This window comes from Amia ocellicauda, chromosome 11 (assembly GCF_036373705.1).
Source record: "Amia ocellicauda isolate fAmiCal2 chromosome 11, fAmiCal2.hap1, whole genome shotgun sequence".
In the NCBI taxonomy this organism is placed as follows: Eukaryota; Metazoa; Chordata; class Actinopteri; order Amiiformes; family Amiidae; genus Amia; species Amia ocellicauda.
Window position 1 is genome coordinate 30721378 of NC_089860.1, and position 17923 is coordinate 30739300.

Below are 17923 nucleotides of genomic sequence, written 5' to 3' on the forward strand. Positions count from 1 at the left end.
TCTTCATGTTGGCTACAGGGAACTACTCTTACTATTAAGGAGTAAGACTGTGAAATGCTCACACTTCGTTGACCTGATAATAATGACTCGAGTGTGTGTGAATCTGATGCTTTTCAAACTGTTACCGTTAATCAGAAAGTTATGCCACGACATATCATGAAACCCTGAAAGAGTGTACCTGCCAGCTTGTTATCTGCAATTATCTGACAAGTTTTACATTTTTAAATGTGAAAAGTTGCTTATATGATGGAAAGTACCATAAATCTTACATGTTCACTATATCAACATAAAAGCATAAAAACAATTATCGGAACCGTGCTAGTTCCCCTTTAAGGCCATTTGTCACTTCTACAAATATAAACCCAAGGGCTGATTGTGAAACTAAGGATGAAAACATGTCCATGTGGGTAACAGCTCACAGCACCACATTTTCTACAAACAAAGGAGGGCCGGGGTGTTATGTTGAGAGCAATCATCGCATATTTTAAATTTGATACAGAAAATTGGAAATGCTTATTCAAAAGTTTTTTCAGGTTTTATGTTTTTAAAGGAGAGGCAGGAGAGGGAAACCCAGACTGGGACAATACAGATGATAGGAAGAAGCTGCAGCCCAACTCCAACCCGCTTAGACCAGTATTCTTAACAAAAAATGCGAACAAAAAGCTTTGTTCAGTTACAGTAGGTTACCATTACACATAAACACGTTCATTGCTGGAGTACATTGGTCAGACATTATTAGCAATGCTTACTGTAAGGTAGGACCCTTTTTGATGGCTCTGAGTCCATTGTGGGGTGCCAGGAGGGATAACCCTACCAAATCAGAGTAATAGAATATAGTGTACATGTAAAGTAAAGAAAACCAGTCATTCAAGGCCGTCACCAGGACACAGGTTGAAACATGCAACAGAATGCCTGTCTCCTGTCCTGTACCCTGTTGTTTGACTAGTGTATTTGTAGAGAGATAGCTATGTGCTTCTGAAAGCCTGCCTGTCAAAAATAAATAAAGTTTTACAAATATTGATTATACTTGAACCCTGAAGTGTAATGCACAGTACACCTTTTTTCTTCTTCTTCTTCTTCTTTTTTGCTTAAACCATAAGAGCAGGATGTGATATGACACAACAGACAGAGCTTCTCTTTTCCACAAGATTTAAATTAAGAATGTATTTATAGGAAACTGGAGGTTTTTTCAACACTGTACATGACAATGACTACTGTTTTAATTAATCTGCAGTCACAGCACATACTGAGGAGAAATTAAGGGTGAGATTAAATGAAATCTTAAACATTTTAACCCACCTACTAATAGAAAAGTGTCAGCTTAATCTTTGGTAAGATGCTACTTTTTTCTTTTTAAAATTGTAACCACTATTATTTACAAGTTTGTAGTTTGCTATTAGTGTGTGAAAGTTTTGATTGAATATGGGCCTAAATTTATACACAAGTCTAATCAAGCTGACAAATCATAGTTTCAATTGTGAATCAAGGTTATTCATTTATGCAGTTATAACAAGCGAACATGTTACAATAGTCCACATGAATAAATACATTCATAAAAGAAGACAATTGTGATTCACTAGCAGCAAGGTACTTTATCTAATTTTATCAACTGTATGTAAAAATAAATAAGTAATGTGTAAGTCATGCTGGATAAAGGTGTCTGATATATAACCGATATGGACTGGTTTCACAGACACAGGTTAGCACTACTTGGATAACCCTATTTACTTTAGCTGGAGAAGTCCACATGTTACTGAATGTATGTGAAAGCAGCAGTGTACATATTAGTTTTATCAAGGCGTTAATTGCGGTTTAGCCGCGTTAGTAAACCGGACTTACCTCACACGACAGAGACACGCTCTGTCACACACACACATGCGCACGTCTCCTCCCTCCCTCCCTCTTTTTAAGCACAAGCGACTAAGTTCAACTTGCCTTGCAATTCATCTGTCTGCACTGGAGGCTCAGAGAAAGCAGCTTATTGCGGTGCGGCGATGGCTGGCTCCGGGGCCGAGGTTTTGTCTCTGCAGGAATACATCGCCTCCGTGGACAGGGCGACCCTGCCGCGGGTCCTGCAGATCTGCTCCGGGGTTTATTTCCAAGGTAGGGGCTTCGTGGCTTCCACAGGGCATGCTCTGAGACTGGACTGCGTGAGGGCACCACCTTCATCCTATGTATCCTCATTGTAATGACAGATAAAGACAAATACAAGCGACTTTCAGGATGCAAACGTCATGAACTCCAGCTGTCATTTCAGTGGGAGAGATTGATACTTTGAAAAAGGACAAGCGTGATAACAATAAGCACTTGTGAATTGTTTAATACCAATTTACATATGTCAGCGTTTACTGCTTGTGTTCTGTTTGCCATATTGATTTATTTAAGTAGATGTGGAAAATAACTTGCAAAACGTTTGTAGAATTTGTAAGTTCCAACATCTGTATTTGCTTAGTATTTTACAATCTGTATAGGTAAGAGAAATATGCAAAATACACATATTTTGTTGTAATTATTGTGCTGGAGTTTGTATATGTTTTAAGAAATACACATTTCTTAACGAAGCCTGTTACTGAGGGGAATAAAACAAGATTTCGGGAAATAAATAATACAATGTACATAATTAATACATGAATACAATGGTTCTATATAGACCCCGCCCTGGCCTAAAACAGAAAGCTAGAGAAGTTGCTTCTCTAAAGCAGTCTTTAGTAAAAACAAATCAAAGCAATCAAACAAACAAAAATAGATGTTTTGTTATTATTATTAAGGACATTGGTTCTCAACTTACATTCATAAAAATATTTATTTAAGTATACTAACACTACCACCAGCATTTTATGTTGTAAATGAAAATGAAGTACGAAAGCAAAACTGAAATACAACTGATATTGGAACAGCCAGTTTTATTTGCATAAACTTCCACACAAACTATACATGTGATCATTGTTAGCACAATCAATAACAGGGAACAAGAACATTTCCCCCTTTCTGCACCAAAAATGCAGCCAAGCTGGGACTCTATAAAATGAAGATAAGTATTAATAAGCAATGTGTTCTAGAAACATTATAAGTGTACATGGGCTCTCGCTCAGGTTTCGGACAGGGAGAAGAGGGGAAAGATGGGGGTGGGGATGGTAGGGGGATCTGGACAGGCCACTACACTTTTGAACCTTAACTAAGATCAGCAACATCACAGATTAGGCTCAGTTTGTTTCGTTGAGTCATGGTAAGCAACCAAGACCAGATGTCTCAAGACCCAGACCAAATCTGTTGAGACCAAGACCAAGTTCGAATGGGTCAAGATCAATATATTTTGATGTGTCCAGTCTTATAATCTAAATAACATTTTGAATAAACTAGAGCTAAAAAGGTAATAATGACAATAAGTAAACATTTTAATGATTTTTAAAACCAGTGCAATAAAAAAAGGTTTAGCTGTTGGTGCATTAGCCAGGCAGAGGTCTTAAAACAATAATATACTGGAATAGAGGCCAAAAACTGCAGCTGGATTTAAATTTAAATGTTTTTAATCAAAACCAGAAGAGCAAATGGTTTGTTTTCTGTGTTTTCCACATGATTGCCAAATTAGGTTATTTACGTAGGTGAGTAGGGGGATTCATTAAGCATTCTTTAAACTGTTGACCGGGGACTGGTTGTTTAACACTTTCATTGATACTTAATTTAAGATATATCAGTAATTTTGTCAAGAGAACACATCTGTTATAGACAAAATTGTGTTGTGTGGAAGGGGTCTAGTTTGTTCAAATGGAAAGCTGAGAACCTGTGGTTTAGTGATTTGATAACACCGTGTAACATTTTTTTTTTTTTTGTACCTGGGTAGTACATGTTATTTCCTAATTGTTCATGCCTCAAAAGTATAGAAAATGGCTATTATTCCCCACAACCTTTGCTTTTGTGACCAGGACAGTGATATTTTGAAATGTAACTATTTCCAGTGAGAAAACAGGCACATTTGTGTCTTTTCGTTCACATAAAGTCAGAAAAAAACAAAAATGACTACGAAAGATTTAGAACTGAGTAATTTTTCGAGATTATTAATCATAAATCTCGAAAAATGACTCGCTTCTAAATCTTTTGTAGTCATTTGTGTATTACTTTAATATACATACATGTTAATTTGGATTCATATGTTGTTTTTTTCTGACTTTATGTGAATGAAAAGACACAAATATGCCCGTTTTCTCACTGGAAATAGTTACATTTCAAAATATCACTGTCCTGGTCATCAAAAGCAAAGGTTGTGGGGAATAATAGCCATTTTCTATACAATTATTTAATAAGCAAACCTATTCCAGATGGACTTTCTTTACAATTTGCATTAACCACGAGAGACTTATAGACAACTTCAAAGTTGTCTAAAACCAGAGGAGCTGCGAGCGTATTTTCAGGTTGTTTTCTCGCACGTATTTTAATTTTTTTTTTACTCCCAATATTGTATTTATTTATTCCACCAGGAAATGTACCCTTTGAGACTGAGGCCTCATTTACAAGGGGGTCCTGGGACACAAACAGTCATTAATGAATGTGTGCTACAACATTCCAAATACTAAAATACTAAAATACAAATAAAATAATAATTAAATCAGTTAACTGGCCCTATTTACAAAGCAGACGCATCTCGTTTTGTATTGTTTGAATGGGTATTCATAATAAGTAACAAGTTTACTTTTCTAAAAATTAACCAGTTCTATTTCAATTAGAGTCCTAATTTGGAGGAATTAACTTAATAGCAAGTACAAAATACAGAGCATAAATCTTTATAGGGGCTGATCAAGAAAAAGCAGAAATGTGGTAGTGGTTGCATCGGGGCTAAGTGCAGTGGGTTGAAAAAGTGGTTTAAATATAGTGCAGATACAGGTACAATTGAGGCAATTTAAGAGCATGGATGAGTACAGACAGGTTAAATAATTAAATATATAAATATGACAGGTACACACTTCTTTCTAAACAAAGACTCCAGACTCTGCATTGCAATGCGTTATGTTCACTTCAAGAAAAGTAGCAACCAAAAACAAAAGAAAAAAACAGAGTTTCTATTGATTTATGCCTAAAGATTATAGGCTGCCCAATCTAAGTATACTACCATCAGTTGAAGCTGATCAACAGCTCAAAGTTTAGAGAGATTAGCTTTTTGGAAATGAACACTGCAATACAATTGAACATAGCGATTCAATCAGGGCAGGCTGCTCAAGCTATCTTGTAGGATATTTGCAGCAGTATACTATTTTCACTGCTTCTCCCTTTTTGTTTTAATAAGTAATGTGTGACCTTTTGTTCTTGCAAACTCTAATAGGAGAAAGACGTGTTGATGAGTCCCAGTCGTTGAAAACCACATGGTACATTTTATCCGTTACCATGAACAGAGCACTACCAGCAGTAAATATTTAACCAAGTGTTTTGTTAACAAGAAGTGTTGTGTGCACCAGGAAGAACCTTTTGCAGATTATTAAAGATCAAGTGAAATCCAAATCCACTTATTTGAGAAGCAAATTTCAAAGGCTAGGCACACTTTATCAGGTCATCAGCACCTTTAATACCACGTCCCTGGATTTTAAGGCAACAAATCATATATAGGATGAGCTGAAAACACCTTAATTCGCTGTCAAACAGACTGGCGCCAGTAACCACCACCATTGTTCACAGGTCAGTTTTGCACTACAGAGTGATAACGGTGCTGAAATGTGTGACTGGATCTTGCGATGAGCATCTTTTTCCTATTTTCCTAGATTTCTCACAGAAAATGTAAAGCCTAGAAGAAATCCCCAGGTTTCTAATAAACCTATATTTCCAAACGCTCTGTGCAGTATTAGGCAGAGGAATCCGTAGCTTTTTGCTCCTCTGTGACGTCTGCTTCTGAATGCGACAGGCTGAGCAAGTGCAGAGGGACGTGGTGTACTGTAAATGTATAATGTCTAGGTTTTATTATGGAGTCTCATACATTGTGCTTTTCATTTAATTTTATTATTATACCTAATTAGGAGTTGTACAGTGCTTTCAGAGGCTGATTTTGTAAATAGAATAAAGTGCTAGCATGTGAAAAGAAAATCTAAGTAGAACGCTAACAAAAGGCTCATTAGAAGCACATGCTCTAGGATGTGAAAAGGGAACTAAAATCAAGGTGCTCAAGAAGATTGTCACAGCTGATGTATTACATACATGATGAGTGCTCTGGCTTCACTAAAGATTCTGCGGAAAGACCATGAAGACAGGGCTGCTCAAAACTAAACTGAAAGTGCTGTCTACTGCAGAGTCAGAATAGGTCACTATGCAGGAATTGGGGAAGCTCAAGTTGAAGGTGCTGTAAGCTATGAATGAGAGAAGAGATCACCTGAATATCTGATCTCTGAGTGATCTCTGAGTAAAAAAAAAAAAAAAACATGCAGAAACTGGTCACAAGTTAGCCAAACCACATCTGTCCGAGCAGTGTGAGATGTTGTTAAAATGTAAGTGAGAGAAAATAAGCATGTAAAAATGCAATCAAGAATAACACAAAATAGATTTAATGAATATATATTATGTATTATTGTTTAGTTGCAATGTATGTGGGCTGTTACTGTTGTGAAAAGGAAACACAGTCAAGGGCTTATCTTGCCCCAGTGGAGAATAGAGTACAAAAAAAAAAATGGCAACACAATATTATCTTGCTTTTTCATTTACTGTTTTGTATTTTTTCAGATGGATTTTACTGTACATCTTCCATGGTTAGCCCTTTCACGTAATCAGTAGTTTGCTAACCTCATCCCTAGACTTGTTTGGGCCTTCAGACATGGTATTCCCTTTAAAATAATCATAAAAGTTCATAAAATCTTTTTTTATTTTTACAATAATGCAGATCTCTCACCACAGAGCAGCGTGTTCATGAATAAACACTCTTGTTCTTCCCACAAATGCTATGATTAGATCTCTGACGAAGTTAATTTGGGTCACACAGCATGATCTACAGGTAACCTTTTCCCCAACTAATAAGATCCTACCATCCTATGCGGCGTTAAGAGACAGAGGAACAAAGACATTTTGAGACGGGCTACTTGCCTTTTGTGTCCTACATTTTGGGCTCAGTTCGAATCCCGAAAACAACATACCCACTTGAAAAACTACCCCATTGGTACATTTCTTGCTAATCTATTTTAAAATTGAGAGAGTGAACTGGAGTGCTGATATGCTGAAGGTAATTCATAATTTAGCAGACCCTTGAGCAGGGATTGACTTTCATATGAACAAGTGCTTCTCCACAATCATTGTGAATTGGACCTCTGTGTTATATCTCAAGCACAGGAACTTGGTCACGGTAGGTAACACATGAGTCAGTGGTAGAGTCAAGGCTTGAAATCAGGAACCAGCCTAGCTTTAAAAAATAAAATTAAACCTTACGTCAGTCTTGTAGAGGTACAGTCTGCCAGAAGCGAAAAACAACTTGGTTTTTATAACTTGAGTTCTGGAGTTATCCCCCTGCCCCTCGTTTACTGTAAAGAGGCTTCCCTACGCTTTCCTTTATTTCAGACCGACACTGAAGGCAGAATGTGTTCCCTTCAGGCTTGTAAACCTCGGCAATGTCCTCTCTAGCTCTTCGGATGGTGCACAGCCTCATATAGAGGTTGACAGGGACGATTGTGCGTAGTTACATTTCCTTCCCTAGCACTCAGCTGCAAGGCGGCTTCAGGAACTACATTTACTTGAACAGGTAGTGGTAACCACAAGAAAGAAGCATGTAGAGGTAGAGATAAATGGAAGCAGAAAAGCACAACCGAAAAGAGCTCAGTCCATTTAGTTATCAAAAGGTATCAAAATACATTTTAATGTCAGGCAGCCTGTATGGGAGTGTATGTCTTTATAAATAAAACCAACCAAAAGCCTCTTGAACAAACTGCACTGCTGTGGTGGCTTTAAACCTTGAGACTGACCAACAACATCGAACAGACACTTAATATAAAGTATATACATTTAATTAAAAGCCTCGATACTTTTAAGGATCCTCTAGAAGCCTCGAGTCATATTTCCTGCCCCAGGAAATGGGCAGCTTCCCCTTCACACACAAGTATTCAAGGTTTTAGAAGAAGTCAAAGATGTGAAAAGGCTACAAGCCACATCATGTTTCACTGTTCACTTCACCAGCAGGGTCACATCCTGAAATGAAAGGAAGAAACATTAAATAATTTAGTTTTCTTGAAAAAGTTTAAATATATTTATCTAAGCCTTATCATACATAACTATTTAAGTTTATGAACATTTTCAGATATTTCTTGTCTAACTTGTATTTCTTGAAGTGGTTTGAAGTGGACGATTCCCTAACATAAACTGAATTTTACCCTCTTCAAGTTATAGCTAAAAAAACATTATAGCAGAAATATCGTGAGGAAAGATTTTGTGCAATTATAAAGCACATCTCTAAACATTTTAGTTTTTTTGTTTTGTTTCTCAGAAGTCATATGCCTTGATTTCAATTTAAATTAATTTGAATACCGATATATTGGAGGATAATGAGTTATCAGTGTAATCGGGATTCCTATAAAAGCTGCAGGAGAGTGGCTCTATCACGTCTCAAAAGAGTCACTGTTTACGAGCATCAATATGAAATTCAACATGCAAACGTTGAGAGACTCTCTGTAAAACATCCTGATAAAAATACTTTCTGATCTACATACTGATGTGAAATCTGCTGATCTTGACCTCATTTTTTGTTTGTTTTGGTTATATTGATTTTTTTGCCTTGATATCACAGTCGTGGTATAGAGTTTGTGGTTGTCCAATTTGGATAAGGTCTGCGTATGTTTTAAATTTGTCATTCTTTTCATTTATATTTGTTTCCACTCTCAAAAACAAACCAAAAAAAGCATCTGGAACATGAAAACAAGAACCTTTGCATAAATGCATTGACAATGCTTTTTACAGAAAACTACTAATACTAATCAATGTAGACTACACCTGTGTGGGTGAATGAAGGATTTAACCTTTTTCTGTTTCAGTTATTGGTCAAATATTTTGTTTCTGCAGCAAAAAAGGTCCATTAAGCCACATCTTACAAATGTTAAAACTAAAAAAAAAACATGATATAATCAATAGTGGAAAAAACAGGCCTGACTTCAACCAAACCCAAATGTACTATTCTCATAATCACCAGAACTTGCCAATAAATGTGGTGACATGGGAAGCCAGTTGACAGTTTTCATTTTCATCTGTATCCAACAAACCTGGAATTTAAAATTAAAATTAAAATCACAGTTTTTAATAATTAAAAAAAAAATCTATGGAAATTGAACCCCCAAATAAAGGTCAAAAGGGTAAATTAGAGCTTAACTGATGTGTGGTTACTTCTGTGTGTTTTTCAGGCTCAGTGTACGAGGTATCCGGGAGTGAGGTGTGTCTGTCCACTGGAGACCTGGTCAAGGTGATTGACATTGAAGAGCTTGCGGTCAGCTGTGAAGATGTCAGTACGAAGGAGACATTCGAACTGCCCCTCAACTACAAAGGTACAGATTCTTGGAGCCACTGTACAATATGCCTTTAAATATGGGATGATACACCATGCAATAGAAAATTATGTATAATGTGACATGAGAGAGAAATTGATTTTATTTTTTTGGACACTAAATTACATACAGTATTTGTAACTTTGGCCACGGGGTGGATCCAGTAAATTGAAAAAAATAAAAAATAAATCAAATGCCAGTGACATCCATGAATTACACTGTACATTTATTTTAGCAAGAGGGAGGAACCTAGTACTTATATGGATGTGTGAGCATACCCTGCTGTTGTATAATAACCAAATAGGTTAGTGAATCCTTTTTATGCACGGAACCCACTGCACACAATATTAGTGTGTAACTGTGTGCCATGTATTTCTACTTGATTTTACTTTGCTTTAAATTAAGGTTTTAATTTGCACTTAACTGTAATATATATTGATTTTGTAATTAAGCAAAATCTTCTAAGAAATAAATAACCATAATAAAACAAATATACATGTCTCTGCCATTCATTCTTCTGTGCTTTGCCCAGGGTTGTTTAAGCTGGTGCCAGAGGTGCTGCCCTTCTCCACGATAGAGGAGATTGTGGGCCTGGTGTCTATGGACAGGGACGCCAGCGCTCGCTTCACTTTCACCACTTGCCACCCATTGCCCCTGGAAAGCTGCAGCATTCAGGGTGGTGATGTGCTCACCTTCCTGTCCGTGGAGAGCCTAGGGGACAAGCGCTGCGCTCGCTGTCAGCTGCGGGCCTACCGGGACTCACCGGAGGTCCTGATCCCACTGTCCTACCACGGGGAGTTCTACGAGTGTGTGAATGATTACAACTACTCCCTGCAGGAGATCATATCCTCCCCCAGGCTGCACACTCGCCGCTTCCAGTTCCTCCAGAAGAAATCCACCAACCCAGCCAAGGGACCTCTGCTGCTCTCCCCAATACAGCAGGTCCAGGCCATTATGCACTGTGAGTATCTGCCAAAATAGGAAGTGTGTGTGGGTTTGATATGTGTTATCCAAGCATACCTATGAATCTATTAAATTATTGAAGACAACAGATATTCCCTTAGCTATTATATTCAATTCATATATTGTACACCCTAAAACTCATGTAACACTTACATGGAATGCAGGTAATAACGTGGTAGTTGTGTTCCTGGAATTCACTGCGTTAAGTGAGATCTCGTTATTGGAAACGCATATTCCCATAGAAACCTTTGTAATTGTCCTAGTTATGTTCTTGGATCAAACAAGTATGTGATACCAACACAAAGTTAATATTAAACAATCTACTTTGGTGTTTTATGTCTTACTGTGGTCTTACTTACTTTTCTCAGCTCACCAGTGTTCTGAACACTAAAGTCCCCCCCCACAAAACAGAAAGGCACAATTAATGGTTCTTTTGGACCAGAGACACAAACCTTCCATGCAAACAATGCTTAGACCCAACCTTCTCTGGATATCCACTTTTCATCCCACACTTTTCATCTCGCGGCAATTAATCACCAATCTCCATATTCGCTTACAAATTACATACAGAATAAGAGGAAATATTTCATATTAATCAAAAACATCATGCTTTTATTAGCTGAACATTCAAATGTTACAGTTCAGACAATACTGTCCGTGTGTGTGTGTGTGTGTGTGAACGTTTAAAACATATGATGACATATGATGTTCTCGGAGCCCTCACAATTTGACCCTCGGTGTGCCCCTGGGGCCAGTCTACTACTACTAGTCATGATGACAGATGCCTCCAAACAGGGTTAGGGAGCAGTCTGCAGTGGATGTGGAGTCCGAGGCAGGCGGACGGAGCCCACACGGGCCCTCCATATTAACGTCCTGGAGCTACAAGCAGTGCTCCTCAGACTACACCATTTCCTGCGAGTCCTATGGGACAGACGCATGCTGGTCGTGACCGACAACACAGCAGTGGTCACCTATATCAACAGGCAAGGAGGTCTCCGGTCGTGCAGACTGTATTGTGTACACAGCTGCTGGACCAGGGCAAGTCCTCATCCAAGCTCTAAGTGTATGTGGTGGCCATCTCCGGGTGTCATGCACGGATCGATGGCGAACCTCCTGGGTCCCATTTTCTGGCTACGCAGTTTTTGAAGGGAGCTTGATGGCTTTGGTTTCCTCACTCCCTTCACTGTATAAGTATTTGACCCCTTCGACTTAGTACTTGGTGGCAAAACCTTTGTTGGCAATCACAGAGGTCAGACGTTTCTTGTAGTTGGCCACCATCTCAGGAGGGATTTTATCCCACTCCTCTTTGCAGATCCTCTCCCAAATCATTAAGGTTTCGAGGCTGACGTTTGGCAACTCGAACCTTCAGCTCCCTCCACAGATTTTCTATGGGATTAAGGTCTGGAGACTGGCTAGGCCACTCCAGGACCTTAATGTGCTTCTTCTTGAGCCACTCCTTTGTTGCCTTGGCTGTGTGTTTTGGGTCATTGTCATGCTGGAATACCCATCCACGACCCATTTTCAATGCCTTTGGCTGAGGGAAGGAGGTTCTCACCCAAGATTTGACAGTACATGGCCCCGTCCATCGTCCCTTTGATGCTGTGCAGTTGTCCTGTCCCCTTAGCAGAAAAACACCCCCAAAGCATAATGTTTCCACCTCCATGTTTGACGGTGGGGATGCTGTTCTTGGGGTCATAGGCAGCATTCCTTCTCCTCCAAACATGGCGAGTTGAGTTGATGCCAAAGAGCTCGATTTTGGTCTCATCTGACCACAACACTTTCACCCAGTTCTCCTCTGAATCATTCAGATGTTCATTGGCAAACTTCAGACGGGCCTGTACATGTGCTTTCTTGAGCAGGGGGACCTTGCGGGCGCTGCAGGATTTCAGTCCTTCACGGCGTAGTGTGTTACCAATTGTTTTCTTGGTGACTATGGTCCCAGCTGCCTTGAGATCATTAACAAGATCCTCCCGTGTAGTTCTGGGCTGATTCCTCACCATTCTCATGATCACTGAAACTCCACGAGGTGAGATCTTGTGCTCCTAATCTCAGCTCGTTACCTGTATAAAAGACACCTGGGAACCAGAAATCTTCCTGATTGATAGGGGATCAAATACTTATTTCCCTCACTAACATGCAAATCAATTTATAACTTTTTTGAAATGCGTTTTTCTGATTTTTGTTGTTATTATTCTGTCTCTCACTGTTAAAATACACCTACCATTAAATTTTAGACTGATCATTTCTTTGTCAGTGGGCAAACGTACAAAATCAGCAGGGGATCAAATACTTTTTTCCCTCACTGTATGTTGGGTCGCACAGATTGCTTGATTGCCCTGCGCCTGTATACTGTATATGTATTATATATTACACTGTGCAAGAAGTTTAGAGCCGCCGGCCTTGCTATGATAAGCAGAGGGTGTAAGAGTTTACCTCTGTAGCACCGCTTTATATATGGTGATTACAGACAGTTTCCAGTAGAGTGCGACTACGGTCCTCGCTCCTGAACAGCTCATGTGTGGCCCTGAAGAATGTTTACTGTCTGCAGTTATTGAGGCCCTTAACAGTGCACCTCAGGGCAGGCTCCCTTATCAGCTCGCTGCCTCCTCCCTTGCGACGGTTTGGTTATACTCCCCCTTGGGCAGTGCTTCCGTCTTGAAAGATAACGATGGGTGGCGAATGCAAACTCAGTTATCTGAAAATGGAAGCATTGCCCAAGGGCTGCAAGGTCACATGGGAGTCCTAGCTCCCGGCAAAAGAGCAAGAGCCTGTGCTGACGTCACCTTTTATCAAACAGGAAGTGGGAAGGGACCTGTTTAAATGACAAGCACAGGGGCCAATGGCAGCTTTGATAGAGTGACGTTTATGATTGGATTCCTGCGGAAGTGCTCAGAAATCCCTCCCCCTTGGGCAGTGCTTCCTTTTTCAGAAAACCAAGTTTGATTTTTTTTTTTTTTTTTTTTACAGACCTTGAAGTAAAATATATATTTAAAATTTAGAGTTTAATAAAGTATGTATAAACTTGTAATGTTGTAAAATATAACTCGTCGATAATTGTGCTATAGCCCTATTTTAAACACACACCCTCTTCCCCGTCTCTCTCTCTCTCCCAACACTTTATGTTCCCTACCTGCATTCTAAAACGGTAATATAAAAGCAGACGACTAGTAAAATAAATGCAACAAAAAAACAACTTGAGTAAAATTTAGGAAACTCTGTGTGACGTGAACACACTCCATGTAAACAAGCCAAAAGAGTGATGCATTACTCGATAAAAGGGGTGAAATTAAAGAGTTGAAAAACAGAAAGGCAGAAATAGATGAAATGGTAGTCTGAGATGTCCAGGGGTGTCACGGAGAGCGACGAAGGGGAGCAGCCTCTAGAGAAGATGAGATCTAGCTGGCGACCTGCCCCGTGAGTGGGGGGAGACAGGGAGAGAGAGAAGTTAAAAGAGTGGAGGAGGGGAAGAAATCCAGCAGAGTGGGAGGTGTTGGATAGGTGGATGTTGAAGTCTCCCAGGAGGATGGTAGGTGAGGACAGTGAGGGGAGGCAGGAGAGAAGGAAGTCAAGTTCATCCAGGAAGAAGGCGAGTGGAAAAGGAGGGTGGTAGAGAACTAGAAGGAAGAGGTGAGAGGGAGAGGCGAGTGCTACTGTGTGGAATTCAAACCTGTTAGTCGTGATATAGGAGCAATAAAAATGGATTGCTATCAAAGCTAAAAAAAAGAAAAACAAATGTGCAGAAGCTAAACTAAAAACTGCAGCCCTGATTACAAGAAAGTGGTCTATCTGACCACATGATTGAGATACAAGCGCTGCAATGTGTTGGTCAGAATACCCAGTTCTTATTCTTACTTCCTTTGACCTTTCTCTGATATCTCTTCATCTCTGCAACCAGTGAGAAAGAACATAGTGAAGTTTCCTTCAAACCTGGAAGTGGATGTGTTGGACGTCACAGAGCAGAGTCAGGATGTCAGCTTCATCACGCCCCTGTCCCTGGAGGAAGTGCTGTCCAAGCCAAATGAGGAGTTCCCCACCGTCTATGAGATCCTGGAGGGACCCGAGAACGGAACGTATTTCAAGTGCCAATGGATGTCCGCCTTAAAGAATGGCCAGCACCTCGTCCTGCACGGCCACCAGAACTGCAACATGGTCCTGGCTTCCAGCATTATGGGCAAGAAAGGCAAACAGCACTTCCTGATCTCAGAGAGCTATGGTGGGCGCCTACGCAGACGACCAAGAGAGTTTACCAATGTCTACGACCTCTTCACTGCCTCGAGCCGAACTTCCGGCCTCAAAGTCAACGTCACCAAGCACTGCGAGTCCCTGGAGGACGATGTGCCTTCACTGAGTGTCGGGGAGACGCTGGAGGTACTTTTCTCCATACAGAAGCAACTAAACTGTGATGGAGAGCAGCAAATCATGGATGTTCTGGTTTGCAACCGGGCACTGGATGAGGATGATGAGGATGATGAGGAGAACCAAGAGCAGAGCGAACAGATCTTCTTGCCCATGTACTTGGAGGGCAACTTTGTTGAAAAGCTTACCGACAACAAGAAGTACAGCCTGGTGGACATCTGCAAGCACTTTGTCTTGCCCATGGATGTCAAGGTGGCAGTGCGAGACTCCAAACTGGAGAAGGACCCTCTGGGGGGATTCTCAGCCTTGCACCTGGAAGAGGTGACTGTGGAGCCCGTGGTGCTGGCCAGCTTCCCCGACAGGCCAGACGTCTGCTTTGAGCTGCCCACCCGCTGGATGTCTATGTCGGTGTCACTCACCAACTATCCCCTCCCCTGGCTGGAGCAGCAACCCCCAGAGATGCACAGGGAGAGCGTCTATGAGATGACGGACGATTTCTACTACGAATTCCGCAAGCGCACCACCTTGGACATGCCCGGTCCTCCACGGCCGCCCAAGAGGAAGAAATCCACCCAACGCATGCAGGACAAGCCATCCTCTACTTCCACAGCTACACAGAAGTCCAAAGCTGTGCCCAATCCCCCCTCTATGAGCACCCTTCCCCCACAACTAGACAGGCTCACCATCAGCCCAGAAACACTGTCAGGTGTTCAGGTAAGACTGCTTTCCCACCTGTACCCTTCGGTTTTCAACTCACCTTTTTGTATTTTTTGGACATCACAACATAGTGGTAGAATGTATAAAGACCCTGTGACAAAACTCAAGTTTTATTTTAGCACTCATAGTATATAACAGCTTTGTGATATAAATGGACTAAGATTTTGAGCTTTCAGATTATTATTTTTTATGTACATGTATACAATTTTTTTTATTAGATTTGTAATGCTAAGGGCTAAGTAAGCCAAAGACAAAAAAACTAAAGTGATAAAAACTGTGTGTCTTGTCAAGTACAAGATCTATTGTTAAAACCTGGGTTTTTCTATGTGTGTGTATATAAATAATTATATATATACACACATATATATATATATATATATATATTATAATGTGTGTGTATATAACATATATATATATATATATATACACACATACTATATATTACACACACACACACACACAGAGAAAACCCCAGGTTTTAACAATAGTTTCATGATAGTTGCATGATTCATGCAGGTCCCATTATTGAGTGAAACCAATTTTCAATATTTATAGAACAGCAAATATTTTACAATCTTGGGTTTCCTTTCAGAAATACGTGTGTATAGCATTCATTACTTTCCGATTTAGATGCAGACTCCAGAAATCAGTTTATTGTACCTCCACCCTTCCAGGAAAATCCAGACATGACCCCTCCAGTGCTGCCCAGGAAGCCGGGCAGTCAGACTGTCCAGAAGACACATGCCAACGAGTACGTCCAGTCCCCCAAGAAGGACAGGAAGAAATGCAAAAACAATAAACCTCCAACCAAAGGTCAGTCTCATTGCTTCATCAACAGATCAGTGGTTCTCATTTTATTTCACAAACCATCGAAATATTGCTCAGATGATAGATCTCCAACAGGCTGTTTCATTGATGTGACAGGTACATCATTATAGCTGAAAGATGATTATTTAAATTGAGTAAACAAACTTTTTTGACCCAGGGACCCCTTTGCCACCCACAATTTGGCTGAGGACCTCCACCTACCAAAGGATGGCCGCAGGAGGTGGGGGGTTGATTGTAGTTCATGCAAAAAGCCCATTCATACAGGAAACTTGATTCTTGTGACTTTATGCTTGTTTTTGACAATTGTTGCCATCACAATGTATTGCCTTGCATTCTTGCGTTTCTTAGGGATGGCCACCCTTTCAGACAGCGATCACGACTACGAAGATATAGACATGACAGTGAAAAATGTACAAGACAGCATCTTACACTACTGAAATGCCCCCCCACTCCCCAGAGAGGAAAGGACCGAGCTCTTTGAAGACCAAATCAAAACAGGATGTGCCAGGCCAGGCACTGACACGTCACAGTGGGAAAAAGAAAAAGACGGGTTGTCCAGGCACAAACTTACTTTAATACCCACAGCCAATGAAGAGTAAAATACAAGTGGATGTTCCAGATAAGTAATTAACCGTAAAGCTTCATTCAAAACTTTGAGTCATTAAATGACATGGTTCATATTCTGCAAGAAACCTCCCCTGCTTTCAAAGTTTAAATATTTATCACTTAAGAATATCTACTTTTTTTTTGCAATATGCACTGATTTCCATCAACGACAGAAACTTGCAAAGAAGCTTACATAGAACCTAAAGCAGTTTTTTATTTTAGTCAGCTTGCTGTAGACACCGAGACGTGGGGGACGGGGGACGACGACATGAAAATATTGCACTGTCCTTTGTTCTCCTACTTTTAGATTTAGTCAATGGTGCAATTTAAAACGTATGCTTGAGATATTGCAGCAGAAAAAGGAAGTGAGATCCGATGCTTTTGCACTTTCCTGTAGCTATAAAAAGGGTCTTCTACAAAATACTTGACCACAGAGAACATGCACCATATTACTGTAAATGTGTACAGACACACACAAAGTAAAAACAAAAGTAAGCTTTTATATCAAATCTCCCTGTAACGAAGCAAGTAGGATTATAGCACTGTTGTTAAATATACTTAAGAAAATGTAATTCCGTCCTCATCCAAATTAACAGATGCATTTTTTCCTCCCAGTATACACAAAGGAGTTACTTGAACAGAGAATACATATCTTCCCAATCCCTCCATGCCTGGGGCTTTGTGACACATTCAGCTGCTTTAATATTCTTTTCATCCACACACCCCGAACCATAACAGTCAAGCATGTTATATTACTGGCAGAACTGTGGACTACAGTTGTGTTTCATCATGGCAATTTAAGATGGCAAAGTGAAGGGGAAGAGAAGATATTAAACACTTAAATGTGGAAGGCACAGTATAAAACAAAACTAGGGTGCATTCAATTATAAAAAACTAATTTATTTACTGAAATCTGTGTTTGATAACCAAGGTTTATTCTTTAAGATTTGTATTCTTTTTAAATA

The 17923-nt window shown here is 39.9% G+C and overlaps 1 protein-coding gene across 1 annotated transcript; it reads left to right on the top strand.

Moving 5' to 3' along the window:
- The first annotated feature begins 1614 nt into the window (after positions 1 to 1614).
- Positions 1615 to 17813, top strand: themis2 (thymocyte selection associated family member 2). Its single transcript, XM_066717416.1, has 6 exons — positions 1615 to 2103; positions 9348 to 9488; positions 10021 to 10449; positions 14347 to 15521; positions 16199 to 16337; positions 16701 to 17813. Exons 1-6 carry the CDS (start codon positions 1995 to 1997, stop codon positions 16787 to 16789), a joined length of 2082 nt encoding a protein of 693 aa, XP_066573513.1. The 5' UTR covers positions 1615 to 1994; the 3' UTR covers positions 16790 to 17813.
- The last annotated feature ends 110 nt before the right edge of the window (positions 17814 to 17923 follow it).

Excerpts from the sequence above, each read along its gene's own strand:
- themis2 (XM_066717416.1), top strand. The coding sequence starts at position 1,995 with ATGGCTGGCTCCGGGGCCGAGGTTTTGTCTCTGCAGGAATACATCGCC. Across the intron at positions 2,104-9,347 it reads CTCCGGGGTTTATTTCCAAG|GCTCAGTGTACGAGGTATCC; the intron begins GTAGGGGCTTCG and ends TGTGTTTTTCAG. Across the intron at positions 16,338-16,700 it reads CAATAAACCTCCAACCAAAG|GGATGGCCACCCTTTCAGAC; the intron begins GTCAGTCTCATT and ends TGCGTTTCTTAG.